At 33.8% G+C, this 21,869-nt stretch overlaps 1 protein-coding gene across 2 annotated transcripts in view; it reads right to left on the reverse strand.

Moving 5' to 3' along the window:
- EXOC5 (exocyst complex component 5) overlaps window positions 1-21,869 on the reverse strand; it is a 57,172-nt gene that overhangs the window by 13,577 nt on the left and 21,726 nt on the right. For both annotated transcript variants that reach the window (XM_025869968.2, XM_073895257.1), the window contains exons 5-12: window positions 19,482-19,546; window positions 16,712-16,740; window positions 15,407-15,516; window positions 10,590-10,634; window positions 10,342-10,482; window positions 9,279-9,361; window positions 7,831-8,040; window positions 6,110-6,257 (exon numbers count right to left, since the gene is read on the reverse strand). In XM_025869968.2, coding sequence (XP_025725753.1) covers window positions 6,110-6,257; window positions 7,831-8,040; window positions 9,279-9,361; window positions 10,342-10,482; window positions 10,590-10,634; window positions 15,407-15,516; window positions 16,712-16,740; window positions 19,482-19,546 — 831 coding nt within the window. The remainder of the gene's footprint in view (window positions 1-6,109; window positions 6,258-7,830; window positions 8,041-9,278; window positions 9,362-10,341; window positions 10,483-10,589; window positions 10,635-15,406; window positions 15,517-16,711; window positions 16,741-19,481; window positions 19,547-21,869) is intronic.

Consider the following 21,869-nt stretch of genomic DNA (forward strand, 5'->3'; position numbering starts at 1 on the left):
TCTTTAAAAAGTTAGAAAACTACCTCTCAACATCTTATAACTGCTTCCTGTATTATTTATCAACTGATTGTTGCCTCTTTTAGTCTATTCATTTACCTTTCTCAGACTAATGCTTATTATCTGATATAAAGAGCTGGGAGCTGAAGTGCATAACCCCTTTAAAAACCCTATTATAAATACTGATTTGGTATTACTCAATTCCCTTCCTGATCTTCTTAATACCACCTCAAAGTTTACTCTTCACTAGTCACTCTACCACAACCTTCACCTCCCTTCTTTGCTCACTGATGCTCAAAAGATGCCCTTAACAAGCAATAAAGAATAAACTTTTCACCCTTCTCCTGTTTACATTCATATATCCATGCTTAATTGATAGAAGAGGTAGACAGAAAACTGATAGGCAGACAGAAGATGTAAACAACCCTGTCAATCAACTGGACCTGACATTTATAGAATACTCCATCTAACAACATCAGGATATACACTTTTTTCAAGTATACACAAAACATTTACAAAGATGGATCACATCCTGGACTAAAACAAGTCTCAACAAATTTAAAACAGATTCACATCATACAAAGTATGTCCTCTAACCACAACAGGATCAAATTTGAATCAATAACAGAAAGAACTAAAAAATACCCCAATATCTGACAACTAAAACACTTCTAAATCACTCTTGGGCCAAAAGAAATCAAAAGGGAAATTTAAAAGTATTTTGAACTGAATGAAAATAAATACAACATATCAAAATTTGTGGCTAAAGCTTACCTTAGAGGGAAATTTATAAGACTAAATATTTTAATTAGAGAAGAAGAACGGTCTCAAATCAATGACCTCAGTTCCCACCTTACAAAACTAAACAAAGGAGGGCAAATGAAACCCAACTAAGCAGCAGAAAAGTAATAAAGAGTGGAAACTGATGAAACACAAAAGAATAGAGAAAAATCAATGATACCAAAAGCTGATTCTTTGGGAAAATCAATAAAACTGATAAACCTCTAGCCAGACTGATCAGGGAAAAAATATACAAATTACTGATACCAAGAATGAAAATGTGACATCACTATAGATTCTACAGATATTAAAAGAATAAGGAAATATCATGAACAACTAAATCCCAATAAATTCAAACATTTATGTGAAATATACAAATCCTTAAAGACATGAACTACCAAAGCTCAATTAAAAAGAAATAGGTACCTTAAATAGTTCTAAATCTATTAAAGAAGTTGGATTTGTAGTTAAAAAGCCTCACAACAACACTGCAGGCCCAAATTACTTCACTGGTAAATTCAAGCAAACATTTAAGGAAGAAATAATATCAATTTTACACAAACTCTTCCAGAAAATTAAACAGGAAGAAATATTTTCCAACTCATTCTACAAGGCCAACATTACCCTGATAACGAAAACTAGACAAAGACATTGTGTGAAAAAAATATAGGTTTAAGTCAATATCCCTCATGAACACAAACACAAAAATTCTAAACAAAAGTTCAGCAAACCTAATCCAACAAAATATACACAGGATAATACCTGATAACCAAGGGGGGTTTATCAAAGGAATGCAAGGTTAACATTTGGAAATCAATGTAACTCAGCATATTAACATAATAAAAAGAAAGCATTTGACAAAATCCAACACCTAATCTTATAAAAACTCAGAAAACTAAAAATAAAAGCATTTCCCCAATCTGATAAGGAGCATCTGTGAAAAATCTGTAATTAATATCATACTTAATGGTGAAAGACTCAATGCTTTATTCTTAAGATCAAGAATAATACAAGGTGTTTGCTCTCACCACTTCCACTCATCATTGTACTGGAGGTTCTGAGCAATGCAATAATGCAAGAGAATAAAACGATAGGTTTCTATACTAGAAAGGAATAAGTAAAACTGACTTATTGGCAGACAACATGATAGACTATTTAGAAAACCCTGTGGAATCTACAAAAAAAAAAAGCTACTACAACTAATAAGTTTGGTTAGGTTGCAGGTTTAAAGTCAACATATAAAAATCAACTGTTCTTCTATATACTAACAACAGAGTATCAAAAATATAAATTAAAAAATACCACTTGCATTACATTAAAATAGCACAAAAAATATTAAATACTCAGGGATAAACCTTGTGTGCTAAAAAATTACAAAACTCTGGTAAGGAAAATTAAAGAAAACTTAAATAAATGGACAGATACACTTTATTCAAAGACTGAAAACTCAATATTATTAAGTCACTTCCCCACAAACAGAACTATAGATTCAATGCAATCAAAATCCCAAACTTTTTTTCCCCAGAGACTGACAAACTGGTTATAAGACATATGAGGATGCAAAATAATTTATATAAAAATATTAGGGGACTGACACTACCTAATTCAAGACTTAATAATTACAATGATCAAGACAGTGTAGTATTGGCACAAAGACAAATAGGTCAATGCAACAGAATAGAGTCCAGAAACAGATCCACATATAAATTGTTAAGCAGTTTTTGACAAAGGTTCCAAAGTAATTTAGTGGAGAAAGGATAGTCTTTCCAATAAATAACACTTAAACAACTGGATACTTAAATGCAAAAAACTGAACTTTGATCCATATATCATAGGACATGTATAAATTAACTCAAAACTGATTATAGACCTAAATGTAAAACTAAAACCCTAATAAGATATCACTACACACCATTAGGCTGTCTAAAATTAAAAGGACTGATCATGGGGCGCCTGGGTGGCTCAGTTGTTAAGCGTCTGCCTTTGGCTCAGGTCATGATCCCAAGGTCCTGGGATCGAGTCCCGCATTGGGCTCCCTGCTCCGCAGGAGGCCTGCTTCTCCCTCTCCCACTCCCCCTACTTGTGTTCCCTCTCTCGCTGTGTCTCTGTCAAATAAATAAATAAAATCTTAAAAAAAAAAAGGATTGATCATACCAAATGTTGGAGATCATGGGGAGCAAATGAAACTTACACATTGCTGGAGGGAATGTCAAATGAAACAACCTTGGAAAATAGTTTGGCAGTTTCTTTAAAAAGAAATACCATATGAATCAGCCATATTGCTACTAAGCATATACCCAAGAGAAATGAAAGCATATGTCTGCATAAAGACATATACATGAATGTTCACAGCAACTTCATTCATAATAGTCAAACACTGAAATCAATCTAAATGTCTATCAGTAGTTAAGCAGATATACTGTGGTATATTCACACAAGGAAATACTACTCTGCAATAGAAAAGGAGCATACTAATACACTCAACAACATGGATGAATTTCTAAATAATCATGCTGAGTGAAAGAAGCCAGAAACACATGTACATATTATAACATACCATACACTATTTATAAAAAATTCTAGAAAATTAATGAACCTCTTAAAGACATCCTATTTAGCTTTCAAGACTCAGTCCTCAAATGTTGCCTTCTTTTTGAAAACAAATCTATAGTGACATAAAGCTGATCAGTGGTTCTCTGAGGATAGAAGTGAAGGGAGAGGAAAGGGGGATTATAAAAGGACAAAAGGAAACTTTTTGAGGTGATGGGTCAGTTCATTATCCTGACTGAAGTTATAGTTTCAGAAATGTAGACATAACTTATCAAAGTTATGAAATTGTGCAGTTTAAATATATGCAGTTTACGGAATGTCAAAAGTATCTCAAAGTTATTTTTTTAAAAAGGAAAAAAAGTACCAATCTGCTCATTACACTGCCCTTTTTAAATAATCCTTTAAAGTTTGCATCATCATCTTACAAGGTCAAGTCTAAATTTCTAACCATGGTGTACAAAGAGTTTCTGTTTACCTTTGCAATTTCCTTTCTCATTACTCTCCCATGTACATTTTTATTTCAAGCATTTTATGCTGCACATCTGATCTTTGTATATTACTTTTTACATGTACTATTCTCTGCAAGAAATCACATTCTTGAAGATATCCTATGTAGCTTTAAGACTCAGGTTTAAAAAGTCCCCTTCTTTTTGAAACCTTTTCAAATAAATACTCTTCCTCAATTCTTTAACCAGGCAGAGCTGGTTGCACTGTCTTTGGTCCCAGCAGGGTATACCTATTTTGTACTATAAGTTTATATGTCTACCTCCTTTCTCCACACTATTCAAAAGTAATATATATGTCTTATTTTTATATTCTCAGTGCCTAACATAGCAGCTGGTACAAAGTAAACACATGTTTCTTGGATCAGATTGTGAACTTCAACTGAATTTCTATCTTGTAACTTTCCAGACAAAAGGTCAGGACACTGAGCTAGTTACTATGATTCAAACAACATAATGTTGACAGCTTCAGGTTCAACGATCTTTAGAAATATTTTAACATATTTCCAGCATTCAGAAAACTAGAGATAATAATTTACCAAATATACCCATCACCCACCCACATGTGTCATATCTTTTTTTTTTTTTTTTTAAGATTTTATTTATCCATTTGACAGAGAGAGACACAGCAAGAGAGGGAACACAAGCAGGGGGAGTGGGAGAGGGAGAAGCAGGCTTCCTGCAGAGCAGGGAGCCCGATGCGGGGCTCGATCCCAGGACCCTGGGATCATGACCTGAGCCAAAGGCAGACGCTTAACGACTGAGCCACCCAGGCGCCCCCAAATGTGTCATATCTTAACATCTTTTCCAAATGTACTTTAGATTTTTTCTTTTGGGGGGGTAAGGGGAGTCCTACATATGGATAAAGTCCCTTAGGTACTCCTCCGTCAATGGCAAACACTACCCTGAATCTATCATGCTCATGCTTGTGCATATCCCTAAACAATATAAGGGTATTCTTCTACTTTTTAAAACTTTATCTAGTGGTATTATACTGAATATATCTTTTCCCCATCTTGTTCTTTTCACTCAACACTGTATTTTTGAGATTTTTTTTGTTGATACATGTTGATACTCTAGTCATTTAAATTGTTGTACAGTTTTCTAGTGTATGAACAATGTCAATTTATCAATTCTCTTTTCGAGGCACACTTAATTTGTTTCTAATTTTTCACCATGATAAACAATGCTGCTATGATGTTAGACATGGCATGTAGACCTATGAGTTTCTCTAATGAATTCCAAGTTACTATCCAAAGTAACTATACACCAATTTTTACTTCCATTGGTAGTGTAGGAAAATTTATATTGCTCCACATCCTTACTATCATCAGACTTAATTTTTGCAGACTGAGACAGTATTTTCCCGTTTTAAGTTTCATTTTCCTATTAGTGAGACTGAGTATCTTATTGGTAATTTACATTTTCTGTTATTTGTTTACATGTTTAGTGGTCGAGCCAGGTTTTGAGTCCACCTCTGGCTGACTCCAGAGACCTCACTCTTGGCTATCACATATAATGAAGTCAGATGACAGTTTATTTACTGAGAACCCACTATGTGTGTTTATTAGTCTTTGTTTTCTATTGATTTATATTTATATGTATAATTTATACTGATTTACTGTCTATCAATATAAAATAGACATATATATCAATACAAATAAAAAAATTAAGACTGCCTCAACTCTCAGTTCTACTGCTTAAGAAGTATGTATCTCAGTTTCTTCATCTGTAAAATGGAATAAAAACCTCACAAGGTTGTTACAATGATTAAATGAGCTGATGTATATCTAAAGTGCTTTGGAACATAGTAAATGCTATACAATTATTTGCCACTATTATTTGTTTTACATAATCTTCTGCTAGTAATATTGGTTACAAATATCTTCTTGCAGACTGTGACTTAGCTGTTTCCTTTGTTAAAGTGTGTTTGGTGGAAAGAAATTCTAAATTTTAATGGAGTCAACTTTTCCTTTGATATCTGGGTTCTTAAGACATCCTTCTTTCCCTAATGCTCTATTTCTTTATGAGATGGCTTTAAACCTCCCTTTCATATCTTGATTTAATATATCATACAGAAGAAAAATTTGGTATGTTCAACTTTTGAAATTATATTAAAATACACTTTTAAATCTGTTCTCCAAAACAAAACCTCTATCATTTTTTATTACAAAAAATAGTTGTTCCTAACCAGAGAGCAGATTTATATCTTACTATAAACAAGGCAAAGATTAAAAAACACAACCATTTAAATAAAATAAATTTATAACTACTCTTACCCTATGACATCTTTCAAAGGCTTGTTTGGTTTCTTGTAAAAGATTAACCACCACTTCTTGAGATAGGAAAGTTTCCCCATGAGTATCGATACTTGGCCCCAGTGGTAAGTTGGTACGTTGTCTAATTCTCTCTTTCAAATCCTGAATACTAATGCATCATAACAACAAATGAAAAGAGAACACTTTACTATACACACATTTCAATTTCAAGTAGTCTTCAACTTAGTATATATCAACAGAGAAAAATGGACTAATTGCCAGACCTAAAGGTTCTAATTCCAATAATTAGTTCTGTAAAGTGAAATAAGCTTTAATCTCTAAACATAAGATTTTCAACTGAAAAATGAGTATATTTGGAGTTGTGACCTTTAAAGTCTCTTTCAGCTCTATAATTCTGACTCAGTAGCCAAAAATTTCTTGTTTGGTTTCCTTATGAAGTGGACTATTCCAAATAAGTTAATATAACTAAATGGTCCTGCTTAAAATAAACTTTAAAAATTTAGTGCTTTTTAAATATATTTAACCAGTTGAGCATACTGCACATTTCTTTATCATTATTAAACAAGATATATTAAACATAATTTAGCTTTTCTTAATGACTGAGGGTTACTCTGAACATTTATTTTATGGTGGTATCTTTAAAAGGTTGGATTTCTTTTGCTCCTAGAATACCTAGCTCTAGACCACTATGAACTTTTTTTTTTTTTTAAGATTCTATTTTTGGGGTACCCGGGTGGCTCAGTTGGTTAAGCATCTGCCTTCAGCTCAGGTCATGATCCCGGAGTCCCGGGATCAAGCCCCACACCAGGATCCCTGCTCAGTGGGGAGCCTGCTTCTCCCTCCTCCCTCTGATCCTCTCCCTGCTCATGCTCTCTCTCATTCTCTTGCTCTCAAATAAACAAATAAAATCTTTAAAGATTTTATTTTTTTTAATTAATCTCTACCCCAACATGGGGCTCGAACTTACAATCCTGACATCAAGAATTGCATACTCCACTGACTGAGCCACCCACACACCCCAACTTTTTTTTTTTTTAATTCTCATGATTGTTCTTTAGTTTTTCTCTTCCCTTACTTGCTGCTGCCTTTCAGATGTCACTTCTTATTCCTAATTATAACCTCTCCCTGATCACTATTTAGTATATAACAAACTGGAAAACAAGAAACTGATTCGAGTGTACTCTGTACTCTAATTATATGGCTCTGCATAAGTCATTCTGCTTCATTCTAGAATCAAACTGGTTCCAGACAGTTGAGATCTGGATAACAGATGCCACCAATCCTATAGCAAATCATTTTCTTCTAGTATGTGAATAATCACAGGTTTTAAGGTATTAATTAAATAATTTTATGCCCAAGTCATTAAAAAGCTCAGGGCACCTAAACTGTAAACTATTTGCTATTTTTTTCCACACCTGCAACAACAAAAAATGATGTGCTTCCTAGTTAATAACCTGGAATAATTTACTCAGGCTGGAAAAAAAAAAGGAGACTACAGAACTCTTTATAGTGCTGGTATTCTGCTTTACATTTTAATTACATTATGTTAGGTCATTTCAACATGTTGTTCAAGAGACAGGATTTGATCAATGGTGTAAATAAGCTCGGTTAAATGAGGTCTTCACAGAAAATTCACTGTCAATATTTGACAACTTTGTCCAAATATGATAAAGTTCTTAAAATCTTTAGTTTTAACTATAACATTTAACAGAAACACTCACCCTCCTGTGCCAATGGATCTCTTTTGATGGTTTTTTGAGTCATAATAGCGCTGTAGGATCATAGCACTTCTGCTTTTCAAATATCCAGTCTCCACCTCAATATAGTTCTCCAAATAGGAAATGAAAATGGATTTGATAAGCTTTGACAAGAAAGTCTGTTTATCAGTACCTAAGTTAAACTCCATCAACTTGCTGGAAAGGTTTGTGGTTCTTTTCATGGAAAAGGGAGAAAAAAAGATTAATGTATATTTTAGGTATAGTGACAATACTAAAGAATATGTATTTTTACAATGTGATTTTAATAACTTATGTTAAACCACCATTTCTTAAACCTTGGAAGGCACTTAGGATACAGACAGCAGCTGCATAGGGCTATATATAAAGTAGAAGGGATATTACAAACAACACTGTGGCTTAGAAAACTGACTAGGGATAATCTCCTAGGGATGACTTAGGGGAAGAAACCAAGGCAACCAACCAGTCTAGAAATGGCAACAGCGGCAGAATGACTTCAATATGTTCTAATGCCATTCATGACATGGTACCCCACGTCAGAATACTGAGAGATCTACTTTCTGTTCATTCTCTTTTGTCTTTGTCCATATGGACTTCCCTCGAATTTTCTGTTTTACATTATTAAAGATAGGCTCACAATAAATGTTGCTGGGATGGACTGCCTGATTATGGTCACTTTAGAAAACCGTCCTCTCAAAATGATGACACTGATGAACAACAATAGGACTGGGAAAAAAAACTCCCTAAGCAGCTTCTGATACAATGTTTCCAAATGTTACACTTGTATTTACAAAGCCCAAGGCAAATTTTCATATCAGACTTAAGGCTGAAATTGTCATTTGTTAAGAATTTGTGACTTTCTTGGGCACCTGGGTGGCTCAGTTGGTTAAGCGACTGTCTTTGGCTCAGGTCATGATCCTGGAGTCCCAGGATCGAGTCCCACATCGGGCTCCCTGATCAGCAGGGAGTCTGCTTCTCCCTCTGACCCTCTTCCAGCTCTCTTGCTCTTTATCTCCCATTCTCTCTCTAATAAATAAAATCTTTAAAAAAAAAAGAATTTGTGACTTTCTCAATTTCTAAAGTTTTAACTGCCAGATAAATGTAATTATACTACGTCTTAGAGAAAAAAATTAAATAGTGAACTAGCTTACAATTAAAACCAGAAACAAAATTCTTGAGTCTTAATGTAAAAAAAGTTACATTAAAGTACATGATTATACAGCATAATATCCAATTCCTTAAGTTAACATGCTAAGAATACGGCTCTTTGTACAACAGTAGTCTATATAATCAAGCATTTAATGCTAAAAGGTATACTACTATCTACAAACTGTTACTCAAAAATACCTGAATACTTCATTTCCTATTAAAAAAAAAGGAAAGAAAATCTGAGATGTTACTATTTTCCTATTTTCTAGTAATTAAAAGCATACCTTGTATATAAATCATAGAGATTTTTGAGATACTGCTCTGCATCAGACTTCCTACATTCTTCTAACTGGTCTTTCACAAAACTCTGAAAAAAAAGTCAACATTTTATCAATTAAGTAAATATTAAATTATATATTTTTCTCTAAAATTATTCCATTCTTGAATTGTTCTGATTAAAATACAATGGAAAAGACAATGGATAGAAAATATACCAATATAAAAAAATAAGAAAACAGGTTTTTAATTTTTAATGCTTCTCATATTTACCTGTTTATCTATAGCACTCTTAGGAATAAGTATTAAGAATTTCAAAATTTCTTTTGAAACTGGCCTATCTTGCCTCATAAAGTACATTTAAAAAACAAAACCTGAGGCTATACTGATATAGTCAATTCCTTAAGAAATAGCATTTCCCAAATTGTGGACTGGGTAACCCTAGTGTCCCTTGAGACATTAACAGGCATTACTCTAAAATTTTAGACTCCTGTTTTCAGAGAATCACAATACATATTAGTGCTGTTAAAGGATATTAAGAGTCCTGAATTGTGTTTTAAAAACAAACACTTCTTTAATGTTGCTTTATCCGGTAGTAAACATAGTTTAGGAAATGTTGCTTTAATGTACAGTGTTATGGGAGTCAAGGTTGTAAATCAAATTACTGTGTTTTTTCTTTTCATGTTAGTACATATTATAAAAAATTCTATAGATTGCACTTGTAATTCTTACCCAATTTCACAAATGCCACCTATTGGTCAAAGTGAGGACCCAATAAAATTAAAAATCTGAGGTTTCCCCTCTACAACCTGTTATAACTACTACTGCTGCTGGAATAAATTTCAAATATGCCCTGATGTTACTTAGTGATCATGGTTAGCACCTTTTTTTCTTGATGAACAATATTTTTTACAAAAGCATGATACTGTCATTCCTCTCCCCTTCACTGAATAGATTACTATCCCAAAGGGCATTACATGAATAAACTATATTTTTAAAAAACTTTTAAAACAGAGGAAAAAAAAAATCACATATTGCCTTAAGAACTATTTAGTCATTGTTTAAAATTACCTGTAGTTTGACTTCAAATACATTTTGAATAAGTTTAGCCAATACTGTTTCTGGATTACTAAAGATATCTCCAACTTGTTTGTTCACTCGTTGGCAAAGTATCGCTGCATCTTCAAATATATCATTTCTCAAATAAGCACCCTAAACAGAGGCATTTTACATAGTGAATATGTAATTTTTAAATGGTTTTAAAAACACAAATTAGCATAAAATAAAATAAAATCCAATAAAGTATACTATTATGTTACCTCCTGGCACTGCTTTATATAAACATCAACACAATGGGAATAACCCTACGAAGAAGAAAGAAATACATCATCACAGTTCTAGTTTAACAATAATTATAACAGTAATAATCTCAATAAAAAAGTTCTTATATGTAATAAAGCTATGTCTATGTCCTAATGAATCACCAATAGTAATAGTTATTGGACTTAAATAAAATTAATAGTAGAAAACTAATAATACAGTATCTTCTCCCAGTTGCTTTCTATGAAATTGATCACCTGGTTCGTATCCTTGCAGGACTTTAGAATGAAAGAAGAACACTGAGGTATGAGTTCTGTACAGTCATTTTGCCCTATGATCACCTAGCCATCTCCTTCAACTCTAAACACGTATTTGTGTGCATGCATGCTCCCCCACACACACAGATTCACAATCTTGAAAAGAGGTTTATATATATACATACATAGGTATATGTATATATATATACATGTATACACATGTATGTATTTCCTTCTTTACTCTCTTGAATTTAAAGCATTTGTGTTCCCCTGCAAGAATCTGAACAGAGCTGTACTTAACTAGCATTCTGGAAATTTACTTTTAAAATTCAATCTATTTTAGCAGATCATATTTTAAAAAATAATTTGTCATATTAAGCTCTCTATAATGATTTGTATTCATTAACAAATCATACATAAAAACAAGTAAGCAATGCAAAGTATATAATCGTCTTAGCCATTCTTAACACTCATGCAGATATTTTACTTAAATGAAAAGTCTAAAAAATAACTTCTATTTCCCTACTCAGATACAAATATAAACAGATTTTTTATATATATTTTTGTGTGTATTTATTTTTTCTTTTAGATTTTATTTAAATTAGTTAACATGTATCATATTACTGGTTTCAGCGGTAGAAATTTAATGATTCATCCATCACTTGCATGTAACACCCAGTGCTCATTACAACAAGTGCCCTCCTTAATGCCTTTCGCCCATTTACCCCATCCCCCTCCCCTCCAGCAACCCTGTTTGATCCCTATACTTAAAGAGTTTTTTGGGGTGCCTGGGGGTCAGTCGGTTAAGCATCTGCCTTGAGCTCAAGTCATAATCCCAGGGTCCTGGGATCAAGCCCGATGTTGGGCTCCCTGCTCAATGGGGAACCTGCTTCTCCCTCTCCCTCTGCAGCTCCCTGCTTGTGCGCTCTGTCAAATAAAATCTAAAAAAAAAAAAAAAGTTTCTTACGGTTTGCCTCCCTCTGTTTTTATCTTATTTTTCCTTCCCTTCCCGTGTTCATCTGTTTTGTTCCTTAAATTCCACATGAGTGAAATCATATGGTATTTGTCTTTTTCTGCCTGACTTATTTTGCTTAGCATAACACACTCTAGTTCCATCCACATTACTGCAAATGACAAGATTTCATTCTTTTTGATGGCTGAATAATATTCCATTGTATATACACACCACATCTTTTATCCATTCATCAGTCAATGACATCTGGGCTCTTTCCATATTTTGGCTACTCTGGACATTGTTATCAACCTCAAGGTGCACGTGCCCCTTTGAATCAGTGTTTTTGTATTCTTTGGGTAAATAAATAGTAGGGCAACTGCTCAATTATAGGGTAGTTCTATTTTTAACTTTCTGAGGAACCTCCATACCGTTTCCAGAGTGGCTGTACCCGTGTGCATTCCCACCAACAGTGTCCCTTTCTCCACATCTTCAGCAACACCTGTTGTTTCCTGACTTGTTAATCTTAGCCATTCTAACTGGTGTGAAGCGGTATCTCATTGTGGTTTTGATTTGTATTTCCCTGATGCCCAGTGATGTGGAGCGTTTTTTATGTGTCTGCTAGCCATTTGTATGTTTTCTCCAGAGAAATGTCTGTTCATGTCTTTTGCCCATTTCTTGACTGGATTTTTTGGGGGTTTTTTTGGTATTGAGTTTGATAAGTTCTTTACAGATTTTGGATACTAGCCCTTTATAAAATATGTCATTTGCAAATATCTTCTCCCATTCCATTCATTGCCTTTTAGTTTTGTTGACTGTTTCCTTTGCTATGCAGAAGCTTATCTTGAAGTCCCAATAGTTCATTTTTGTTTTTATTTCCCTTGCCTCTGGAGACATGTTTAATAAGAAGTTGCTGCGTCATAAGTCAAGGAGGTTGCTGCCTATGTTCTCCTCTAGGATTTTGATGGATTCCTGTCTCACATCTAGGTCTTTCATCCATTTTGAATTTTTTTGTGTATGGTGTAAGAAAGTGGTCCAGTTTCATTCTTCTGCATTTTGCTGTCCAATTTTCCCAACATTTGTTGAAGAGACTGTCTTTTTTCCACTGGATATTCTTTCCTGTTTTGTCAAAGATTAGTTGACCACAGAGTTGTAGGTCCATTTCTGGGTTCTCTATTCTGTTCCACTGATCTATGTGTTTTTGTGTCAGTACCCTACTGTCTTGATGATTACAGCTTTGTAATACAGCTTGTGATGCCACCAGCTTTGGTTTTCTTTTTCAACATTCCTTTGGCTATTCGGGGTCTTTTCTGGTTCCATACAAATTTTAGGATTGTTTGTTCCAGCTCTGTGAAAAATGCTGGTGTTATTTTGATAGGGATTGCACTGAATGTGCAGATTGCTTTGGGTAGTACAGACATTTTAACAATGCTTATTCTTCCAAACCATGAGCCTAGAATGTTTTTCCATTTCTTTGTGTCTTCCTCAATTTCTTCCACAAGTGTTCTATAGTTTTCAGAGTACAGATCTTTTAATTCTTTGGTTGGATTGTTCCTAGGTATCTTATGGTTCTAGGTGCAACTGTAAATAGCATCAATTCCTTGACTCCTCTTTTTGCTGCTTCATTATTGGTGTATAGAAAAGCAACAGACTTCTTTGCAGTTTTATTTCCTGTGACATTGCTGAATTTCTGTATCAGCTGTAGCAGTTTTTTGGAGGAGTCTTTTCAGGTTTTCTACAGAGTATCATGTCATCTGCGAAGTGTGAGCCTGACTTCTTCCTTGCTGATTTGGATGCTTTTTTTTGTTGTCTGATTGCAGAGGCTAGGACTTCCAGTACTATGTTCAACAGCAGTGATGAGAGTACACATCCCTGTCGTGTTCCTGACCTTAGGGGAAAAGTTCTCAGTTTTTCCCCATTGAGGATGATAGTAGCTGTGGGTCTTTTATATATGGCCTTTATTATGTTTAGGTATGTTCCATCTATTCCTACTTTCCTGAGTTTTGTCAAGAAAAGATGCTGTATTTTGCCAAATGCTTTTTCTCCATCTACTTAGAAGATCATATGGCTCTTATCCTTTCTTTTATTAATGTGGTGTATCACAATGATTTGCAGATATTGAACCACCCCTACAGCCCAGGAATAAATCCCACTTGGTGGTGGTGAATAATTCTTATAATGGACTATTGGATTCTATTAGCTAGTATCATTCTTGTTGAGAATTTCTACATCCACATTCACCAGGGATATTGGTCTGTAATTCTCCTTTTTAGCAGGGTCTTTGTCTGGTTTTGGGATCAAGGTAATGCTGGCCTCACAGAATAGGTTTGGAAGTCTTCCTTCCATTTTTATTTTTTGGAACAGTTTCAGAAGAATAGCTATTTATTCTTCTTTAAATGTTGGAGAATTCTCCTGGGAAGCCATCTGGCCCTGGACTCATTTGTTGGGAGATTTTTAATTACTGATTCAATTTCTTTGCTGGTGATGGGTCTATTCAGGTTTTCAATTTCTTCGTGTTTTAGTTTTAGTAATTTATATGTTTCTAGGAATTTATCCATTTATTCCAGATTGCCAAATTTGTTGGCATATAATAGCTCATAATATTCTCTTATAATTTGGGTCCTTTCTCTTTTCTTTTTGATAAGTCTGGCTAGGGGTTTATTAATTTTGTTAATTCTTTCAAAGAACCAGCTCCTAGTTTTTTTGATCTGTTCTACTGTATTTTTTTTATTTCTACATCATTTATCTCTGCTCTTATCCTCATTATTTCCCTTCTCCTGTTGGAGTTAGGCTTCATTTGTTCTTTTTTCAACTCCTTTAGGTGTAAAGTTAGGTTGTGTATTTGAGATTTTTCTTGCTTCTTGAGGAAGGCCTGTATAGCTATATACTTCCCTCCTAGTACCAGCTTTGCTGCATCCCAAAGGTTTTGGACTGTCATGTTTTCATTTTCATTTGCTTCCATGTATTTTTTTAATTCTTCTATTTCCTGGTTGACCCATTCATTCTTTAGTAGGATGTTCTTTACCTTCCATGTATTTGTTTTCTTGTGGTTGGCTTTGGTTTCATAGCATTGTGGTCTGAAACTAAGCAAATACTATTTCTTTAAGCACCTTCTTTGTAGAAATACAATGCCATACAGGGATTCTTTCCCTAACTGAAATTCCAAGAAGACAATATTCCTTTGTATTACCACCTGAGATCCTCTGATTTTAATTTAAATCTTTTACTAGTTACATTCCATCTACTCTCTGGTTCCTACATCCTACCAGATATTTAAGGCTAAATCTTCTTGCTTATGACCTATTTCATAACATGTTTGACTGAAAAAATAATTAAAAAAACAAGAAGATAGTATGATTTTTCTATGTCAACCTATATAAAAATTAACTGATAAAATATTAATATTTATTGAATATAAAATATTAAATACCTAAAATTTAACATTTATGGAGATGTGAAATGTATATTCAAATTGTTCAAAACAATAAAAATTATCACTGTGATACTGTCACAAAACTATAATAAAATCAGAGACGATAGTATATAGAATTTATATAATCTCCACCATCTTGAAAACTAAACTTCGTTTTTATTAATTACTATTTACCTTAAAATGAAGCAAAACTGCTGCTACTTCTCTCATTCTGGAGATTTCACCTCTTCTTTGAGCACTAGTAAACTCCTGAATCAGTTGGCATTCTAAATCATGATATTTACCTAAACATAAAACGAAAGTCATTCATCTACAATGAGACATTCAAGGTATCCAAGTTATTTACAAACATATGAATTATTTACAAATATAATGACTATGGATCTAGCTTTCTTTTTAAAGACTTAAAAATACAATATTAGATTATAGGCAGTGAATCTAGCCCTTATAATACACTATGATATATAAATCTATATTTTCAAGAGAAGAAAATCTTCCCAGCCAGTAAAACAGCTGAACCCCCGTGGTCTGATTACCATTTACACCACTGTTACTTAAAAAAGCAGATGACTGAGATAAACTTCTAGATGTCATTTCTGATAGAGATACGAAAAAATCTTAAACCTAAAGCTACAGAAAGGGTGAAGGGGACTATAAAACTCCTTACTAGAGATCAGATTTCTTTACCATGAACAATGGTGGATTCAACACCAAATCTCACCTTAAGATAATCTATGGTGTCCGATTCACTACATTATTGAGGCTACTAATGTTCTGAATGAAAACCTGACTTTGGACTAATCTATAGTAATCAGAAACAGTGCCAGGAAGTCCAACTATCTATGTCATCATGATGTAACACTTCTGGGAAAACAGGTAGCTCTTTGAACTTTCTATGCAGTGGCATCCCAAACATGACTCAGGTTACCATGGGGGCTGCCTGCAAATATAGCAGCTTTTCCAGAGGCCTAGACTGACCTATTTAAAATATAATCCAAAGATTGGAAAGAATAAAACTAATCATGTAAGGAGTCATATAGGTACCAAAATGCTCATATGAGCTTGGCTTTTAAGAAAAAGAACCTATTTTAGAGATACATGTATGGATATAAAACAATCTCCAAGATGTATTGTTAAATTAAAAACACATGGTATATGCTAGCCAATTATTTTAAAATAACTGAGGACAGTAAAACTAAATTCTCTCTATATATATAGATACATATATAGATATGTGTGTGTGTGTGTGTGTGATTTATGTCCTATGCTTATATATCCATAGCATACTCTAGAAGAATACCCAAGAAATTGGTAATGACTGTTTCAAGGAAGAGGAATCAAACTCAGGGATGGGGTGGGAGGATGACATTGTTCCCACTATCTCTCCTTTTACTATTTTTTTTCTTTTATGCAAGTATTTTTGTCATCTATTCAAAACTAATACTATTTTAAATACTTTAAATACTATTAAAAACTTACTTGCAATTTTGGATTTTACTTCTGAAAACCTGAAAGATAAGAATTAATGATAAGATTCATTAGTAGTGACAAATGTACCATAGTAATCTAAGATGCTCATAAAAGGGGAAAAAGAGTCTGGGGGGTATAAGGGAACTCTTTGTACTAAAGGTCATCATAAGGAAGGAAGGAAGGAAGGGAGGAAGGGAGGGAGGAAGGGAGGGAGGGAGGGAGGGAGGGAGGGAGGAAGGAAGGGAGGGAGGGAGGGAGGGAGGGAAGAAAAAAAAAGAAAGAGAAGGAAAGAAAGGAAGAAAGCAAGCCAGCCAGAAGGGAAAGAGTACTGACAATAAGCAGCCCAGGTAACAAAACTGAATTTGGACAATTCAGATGGGGTAGCTGGTTTTCATTTATGAAATTCACATTGACTAACCAGTAACTTCTTAAAGAGGGAGAAGTTCTATATGAGGCATCGACAACTCCACCAGCCCCAACACTGAGCTGTTGTCTCAACACATATTCACTAACATTTTAAATTCCTTGATATTTGTCTATTTGCCCCTTCTGTTGGGATTTTTTCATATAAAATTCCATTATTGTTATTTAAAAGAAAAACAATGATAAAGTAAGTATATGAAAAATAAAAGAGAAGTCATAAAAAGGACCCAGCAACATGTCTTACAGACTAATCATTCAATCTTTGCAAATTCAGAAACTATCACTTACTACCATACACTAGAAATTTTTTTAAAATCTTAAATATCAAGAGAGAAAGTACATCATGGAAAATTAATGTTGAGAGATCCTATGCAATCAGTTTGGAGAGAGGAAGGTGGCTGGCAAAAGAGATGGCATAGACAGATAAAGTAATAAAAACTTAAGAGAGTTATACAAAATTGATGTATCAAAGTCATGGTGGATTAGAGAGTGCATGTAAGGCCATACGATCTTTCTGAAAAAATTAAATCTAATTAGGATATATATTCAATTCCAAGGCTCAGTAGAGAGGCTAAAACAAAACTGTAAGAGATGTATGTAACTGAGAAGTGAAAGAAGATACGTATAGGTAGAATAGGATGGAGAGATTATCCAATAATCATCAAGCACCTATTGTGAGCCACACATTTTACCCACTTAAGTAAATGGTCCAACTCTGAAATGAGATAGAGAGAGGTTTCTCTGGTGACTTTCAAAATCATTACTCATGAAGCGCCTGGCTGGCTCAGTCAGTATGGCATGAAGCTCTTGATCTCTGGGTTGTGAGTTCAAGCCCCATGTTGGGTGTAGAGATTACTTAAATAAACTTTAAAAATCAATCAATCAATCAATCAATCAAGGAGATGGGTATGATAGTTCTTGGTGAGGATAAAGCAATATACTAAAATATTTATATTTTGAAGATCCCATTTCTTTTCTAATTTATTTCAAGGTATATATATATATATATATATATATATATATATATATATATATATTTTTTAAAGATTTTATTTATTTATTTGAGACAGAGTGAGCAGGAAAGGAGCAGAGGGAGAAGCAGACTCCCTGCCAAGCAGGGAGCCTGACATGGGCTCAATCCTGGGACCCTGGGATCATGACCTGAGCCGAAGGCAGACACTTAACTGACTGAGCCACCCAGGCGCCCCTCAAAGTATATTTTAACACAAATTATGAGCTAAATCTCTTCAATAAATTGTAGGAATATAACAAAAGATTTTTTCCCATTTAACTATGTTTTCATGACTTAATGCTTCTTTATAAAACATATGAGAATATCTTTCTGACCCTAGTAAAATACTATTTTAATAAATAAAACAGAACTATTCATTTAAAAAATCATGACTCATAGTGCTGGGAAAATATGAGATTATTATTAGCAACAGCTAAATGACATGGCCATCACTGCTAATCCTATATGATGATACAGAGTTGGGATAAAATAAGACATATTTTGGGGGTAGGGATACAAAGCTTTGTATCACAAGCTTTAAGTATAGCAATACATTTATATTCTACCTGTACCCAAGGATCCCCAAGTACTGCCAAAAGTAATAACAGATACATTGTCTGTTACATGAAGACTTATTTTTTTTCACACATTCATATGAGGAAGCTACTACTACCAAGATTTTATTAAAAAGTCTGACATTCTATGGACTAAAGGAAATCATGAAAAAAAATCTCCTTCTCCATAAAGTTTCTTTTAAAATGAAACCATTAATACCTGACTTAGCAATGGCCCTACGGCCTTGCATCTAAAGCAAGGTTTCTTAACCTGATATCCCTAGGAAGGAGTCTGTGGATAGGCTAAGAGTCTAAAATTCCATGAAGTTGCAAATAATAATCTGTGTGTATCTGAGTTATTTGAAGAAACTTTACAGCTTTCATCAGCTTTTCAAAGGTGTCTAAAACACCAGAAGTTTAAGAATTCTCATCTAGATATAAGAAAAAACAGCTGAATAACTCCATGTTTAATTTTCCCTGTCCTCTCCCACCTAGGTTATCAAAGTCCAAAAAATGAAAATTCAATATATCACGTTAGTAAATTACAAAATTCTCCTTCAGCAATTTCTTTTCAGAAGAAAGATAAAGGACTGAAAGTATTTCAAGGTATATCATTCAATGTAGGTATTAAGAGACCATATTTTTTCAATTAACTATTATATACTATGCGTTGTACAAAGGGGGTACTCAAAAAATTCTTGTTGAATAAGCAAAACCATACAGGGAAAAATACAACTTTATCTATAAATTATAACACATATCCAAATTAGGTCTTGAGAAATAAACTTGCCTGTCAAAAGGTAACTCCTGGGCAATTAGGTGCAACTTCTGAATGATGTCTGCTGCCTCCTTTATCTATTCAAAAAAAATTGAAAGCAATAATTTAAAAAAAAGTCCTTATGTATATCAAAAATATTTTTATACTTGAAAATAGCCCATAGACCCTCACTCTAACAATTTTCTTTTAAAATCCACAAAAATAAAACCTTTCAAGCAACAGAAAGACATGTGGGATATCACTAATAATGAGTCAATAAAACATAAACATTTGTCTTTCTGGTATTGAAATTTTGTGGTTTTATAATACCACAGTTCCTTCCCAATGAAACCTGCAGTTCAAATTTACTTGGAAAAAATTCAAGTCATTGCTTGCTGAAAAGTAGGAGTGTCTCTTCTGGTTTATGCACCCAAAAAAGATAAATAAGATATATGAAAATAATTCAGATTATATTGCTGCATATATCTCACTTTAAGCTAAATGCATAAAACAATAAAAACACCTGTCATTTAATATTTATAAAACTTGTTCTAAAAGCAAAGATAGAATTTAATATGAAGTCTCCTGAATGAAATATGGTACAAAAACGTGTGTACTTAAGTTGTAAAACTAAAGGACTAAGGTCAAGGGTCTAAAGTTCTTAAAATGCAAATATGTGACTGCTTACTAATGTGTAGGGGAGTTACATAATATTCACTTTCTTTAAATGTCACATAAGTACTGAGATTTATTTTGGCACACTTTAGTAATGGATTTTACGATACTCACTTTCTTTTACCTAAAAAATAAAGAGACTCTTAAAAACATGAAGGAAGAGCTAAAAACATTACTATAGCTCTTCCTAACTATGTACTCATGTGAAGTCTGGCAAGCAACAGTGGGTAACAGCAGGGCCAAATAAAGGATATCACTGTTGTCAAACAATAGTGAATTTAGCATTTCGGTTTCCGTTATCTCTTCTCTCCTTAGTCATGTCACTGTCATTTTCAGTTATCACTCACTCAATCCTGCTGCACATGGGTACAGGTACTATCACTTTTCACCATGCCATTTAGTTGGACTGGCAATATCCATCCTTTTCTCTCACCAATACCCCCTTCAGAAAAGACCTGCCTGGTCCACAGCCAGTTCTGTTTCCATCAGGAATGTGTTCTTATCTTTTAAGAGATGGAAGGCCCCATTGTATGCTGTTTGCAAACTTTGCTTAAATGTAGTGGAAATATAGTAACAAATAACACTGATTTTACTGAATTTCTATAGGTAATTATTTTGTAAAAATCATTTAAAGCACAACAGTTCCTCCGGTCATCCATCAGTTAAAATGTACTATAACATTAAGTACAGAGGTTGTCAAATCACAATCTAATCTATTTTGCTTACATGTAGAGTGAAGTGAGAGACCGCCCATGCTAACAGTGTTAAAGATAATCAGAGTCATCAGGCATTATCTACATGAAGCACAATAAGGTGTGATTCTAGGGACAAAAACAACTAACATATTTTGTAAGAACAGAGGTAAGAGGAAATATATAATATGGACATAAAATAGGTCTTTTTTAGGGAAGAAAATTAGAAGATTCTGAAAAACAAAAATTAAAAAAACAAAAATGACTATGGAGCAGGAAGATGTGTGGATATCTTATCCCATTTCAATTCCTTCCACAATCATACACTTCCCTAGCTACTATGTGGGTGATCTGGCTCTTCTTTCCTTTGGGAAGGTAGAAATTGAGATAGTCAGAAGTTTATTTGATAATTAGCAATCTAATACCATATATGAGTTCCTAAGTGTAATTAACTGCGATAGTATCAAGCCAAAAATAATGATTGACTATTAGCAAACAGTAACCCAAAACTTATGGAAGACATGAGAGAAAAACAAGACGATTGGGGAGAAAAAAGGAATAAAATATAAGAGAAAGGGAACACAGGGCACCTAGGTGGCTAAGTCTGTTGCATGTCCGACTTGGTTTTGGCTCAGATATGATCTCAGGGTCATCAGATCGAGCTCCTCACTCTGCGCACAGCAGGGAGTCTGCTTGAGATTCTCTCCTTCTCCCTCTGCCCCTTCCCCCCAACATGTGCACACACTCTCTCTCTCTCCCCCAAACAACTAAATCTTAAAAAAACAAAGGAACACAAAATGAAAGAAAATGGAATATAGAAGAGAGTGAAGCAAAGAAGGGGAATTCACTTAAAAGCTGGTAGTCTATATTTGCACCTCAAAAATTAGCTAAGTGACCAAGTGAATGAACTAGCAATATGAAGACTTTTTCTTTCAATTAAAACCTCAACACTTAGGAGGTAACAATAATAACAAGAACTATACAACTACCTGAGGATAATTGAAATGTTTAAAAAAAGTGTAAAGAACTTAATTTCATGATATAAAATATTGCA

Source organism: Callorhinus ursinus, unplaced genomic scaffold (genome assembly GCF_003265705.2).
Source record: "Callorhinus ursinus isolate GAN/ISIS: 27379988/994484 unplaced genomic scaffold, GSC_fseal_2.0 scaffold8, whole genome shotgun sequence".
In the NCBI taxonomy this organism is placed as follows: Eukaryota; Metazoa; Chordata; class Mammalia; order Carnivora; family Otariidae; genus Callorhinus; species Callorhinus ursinus.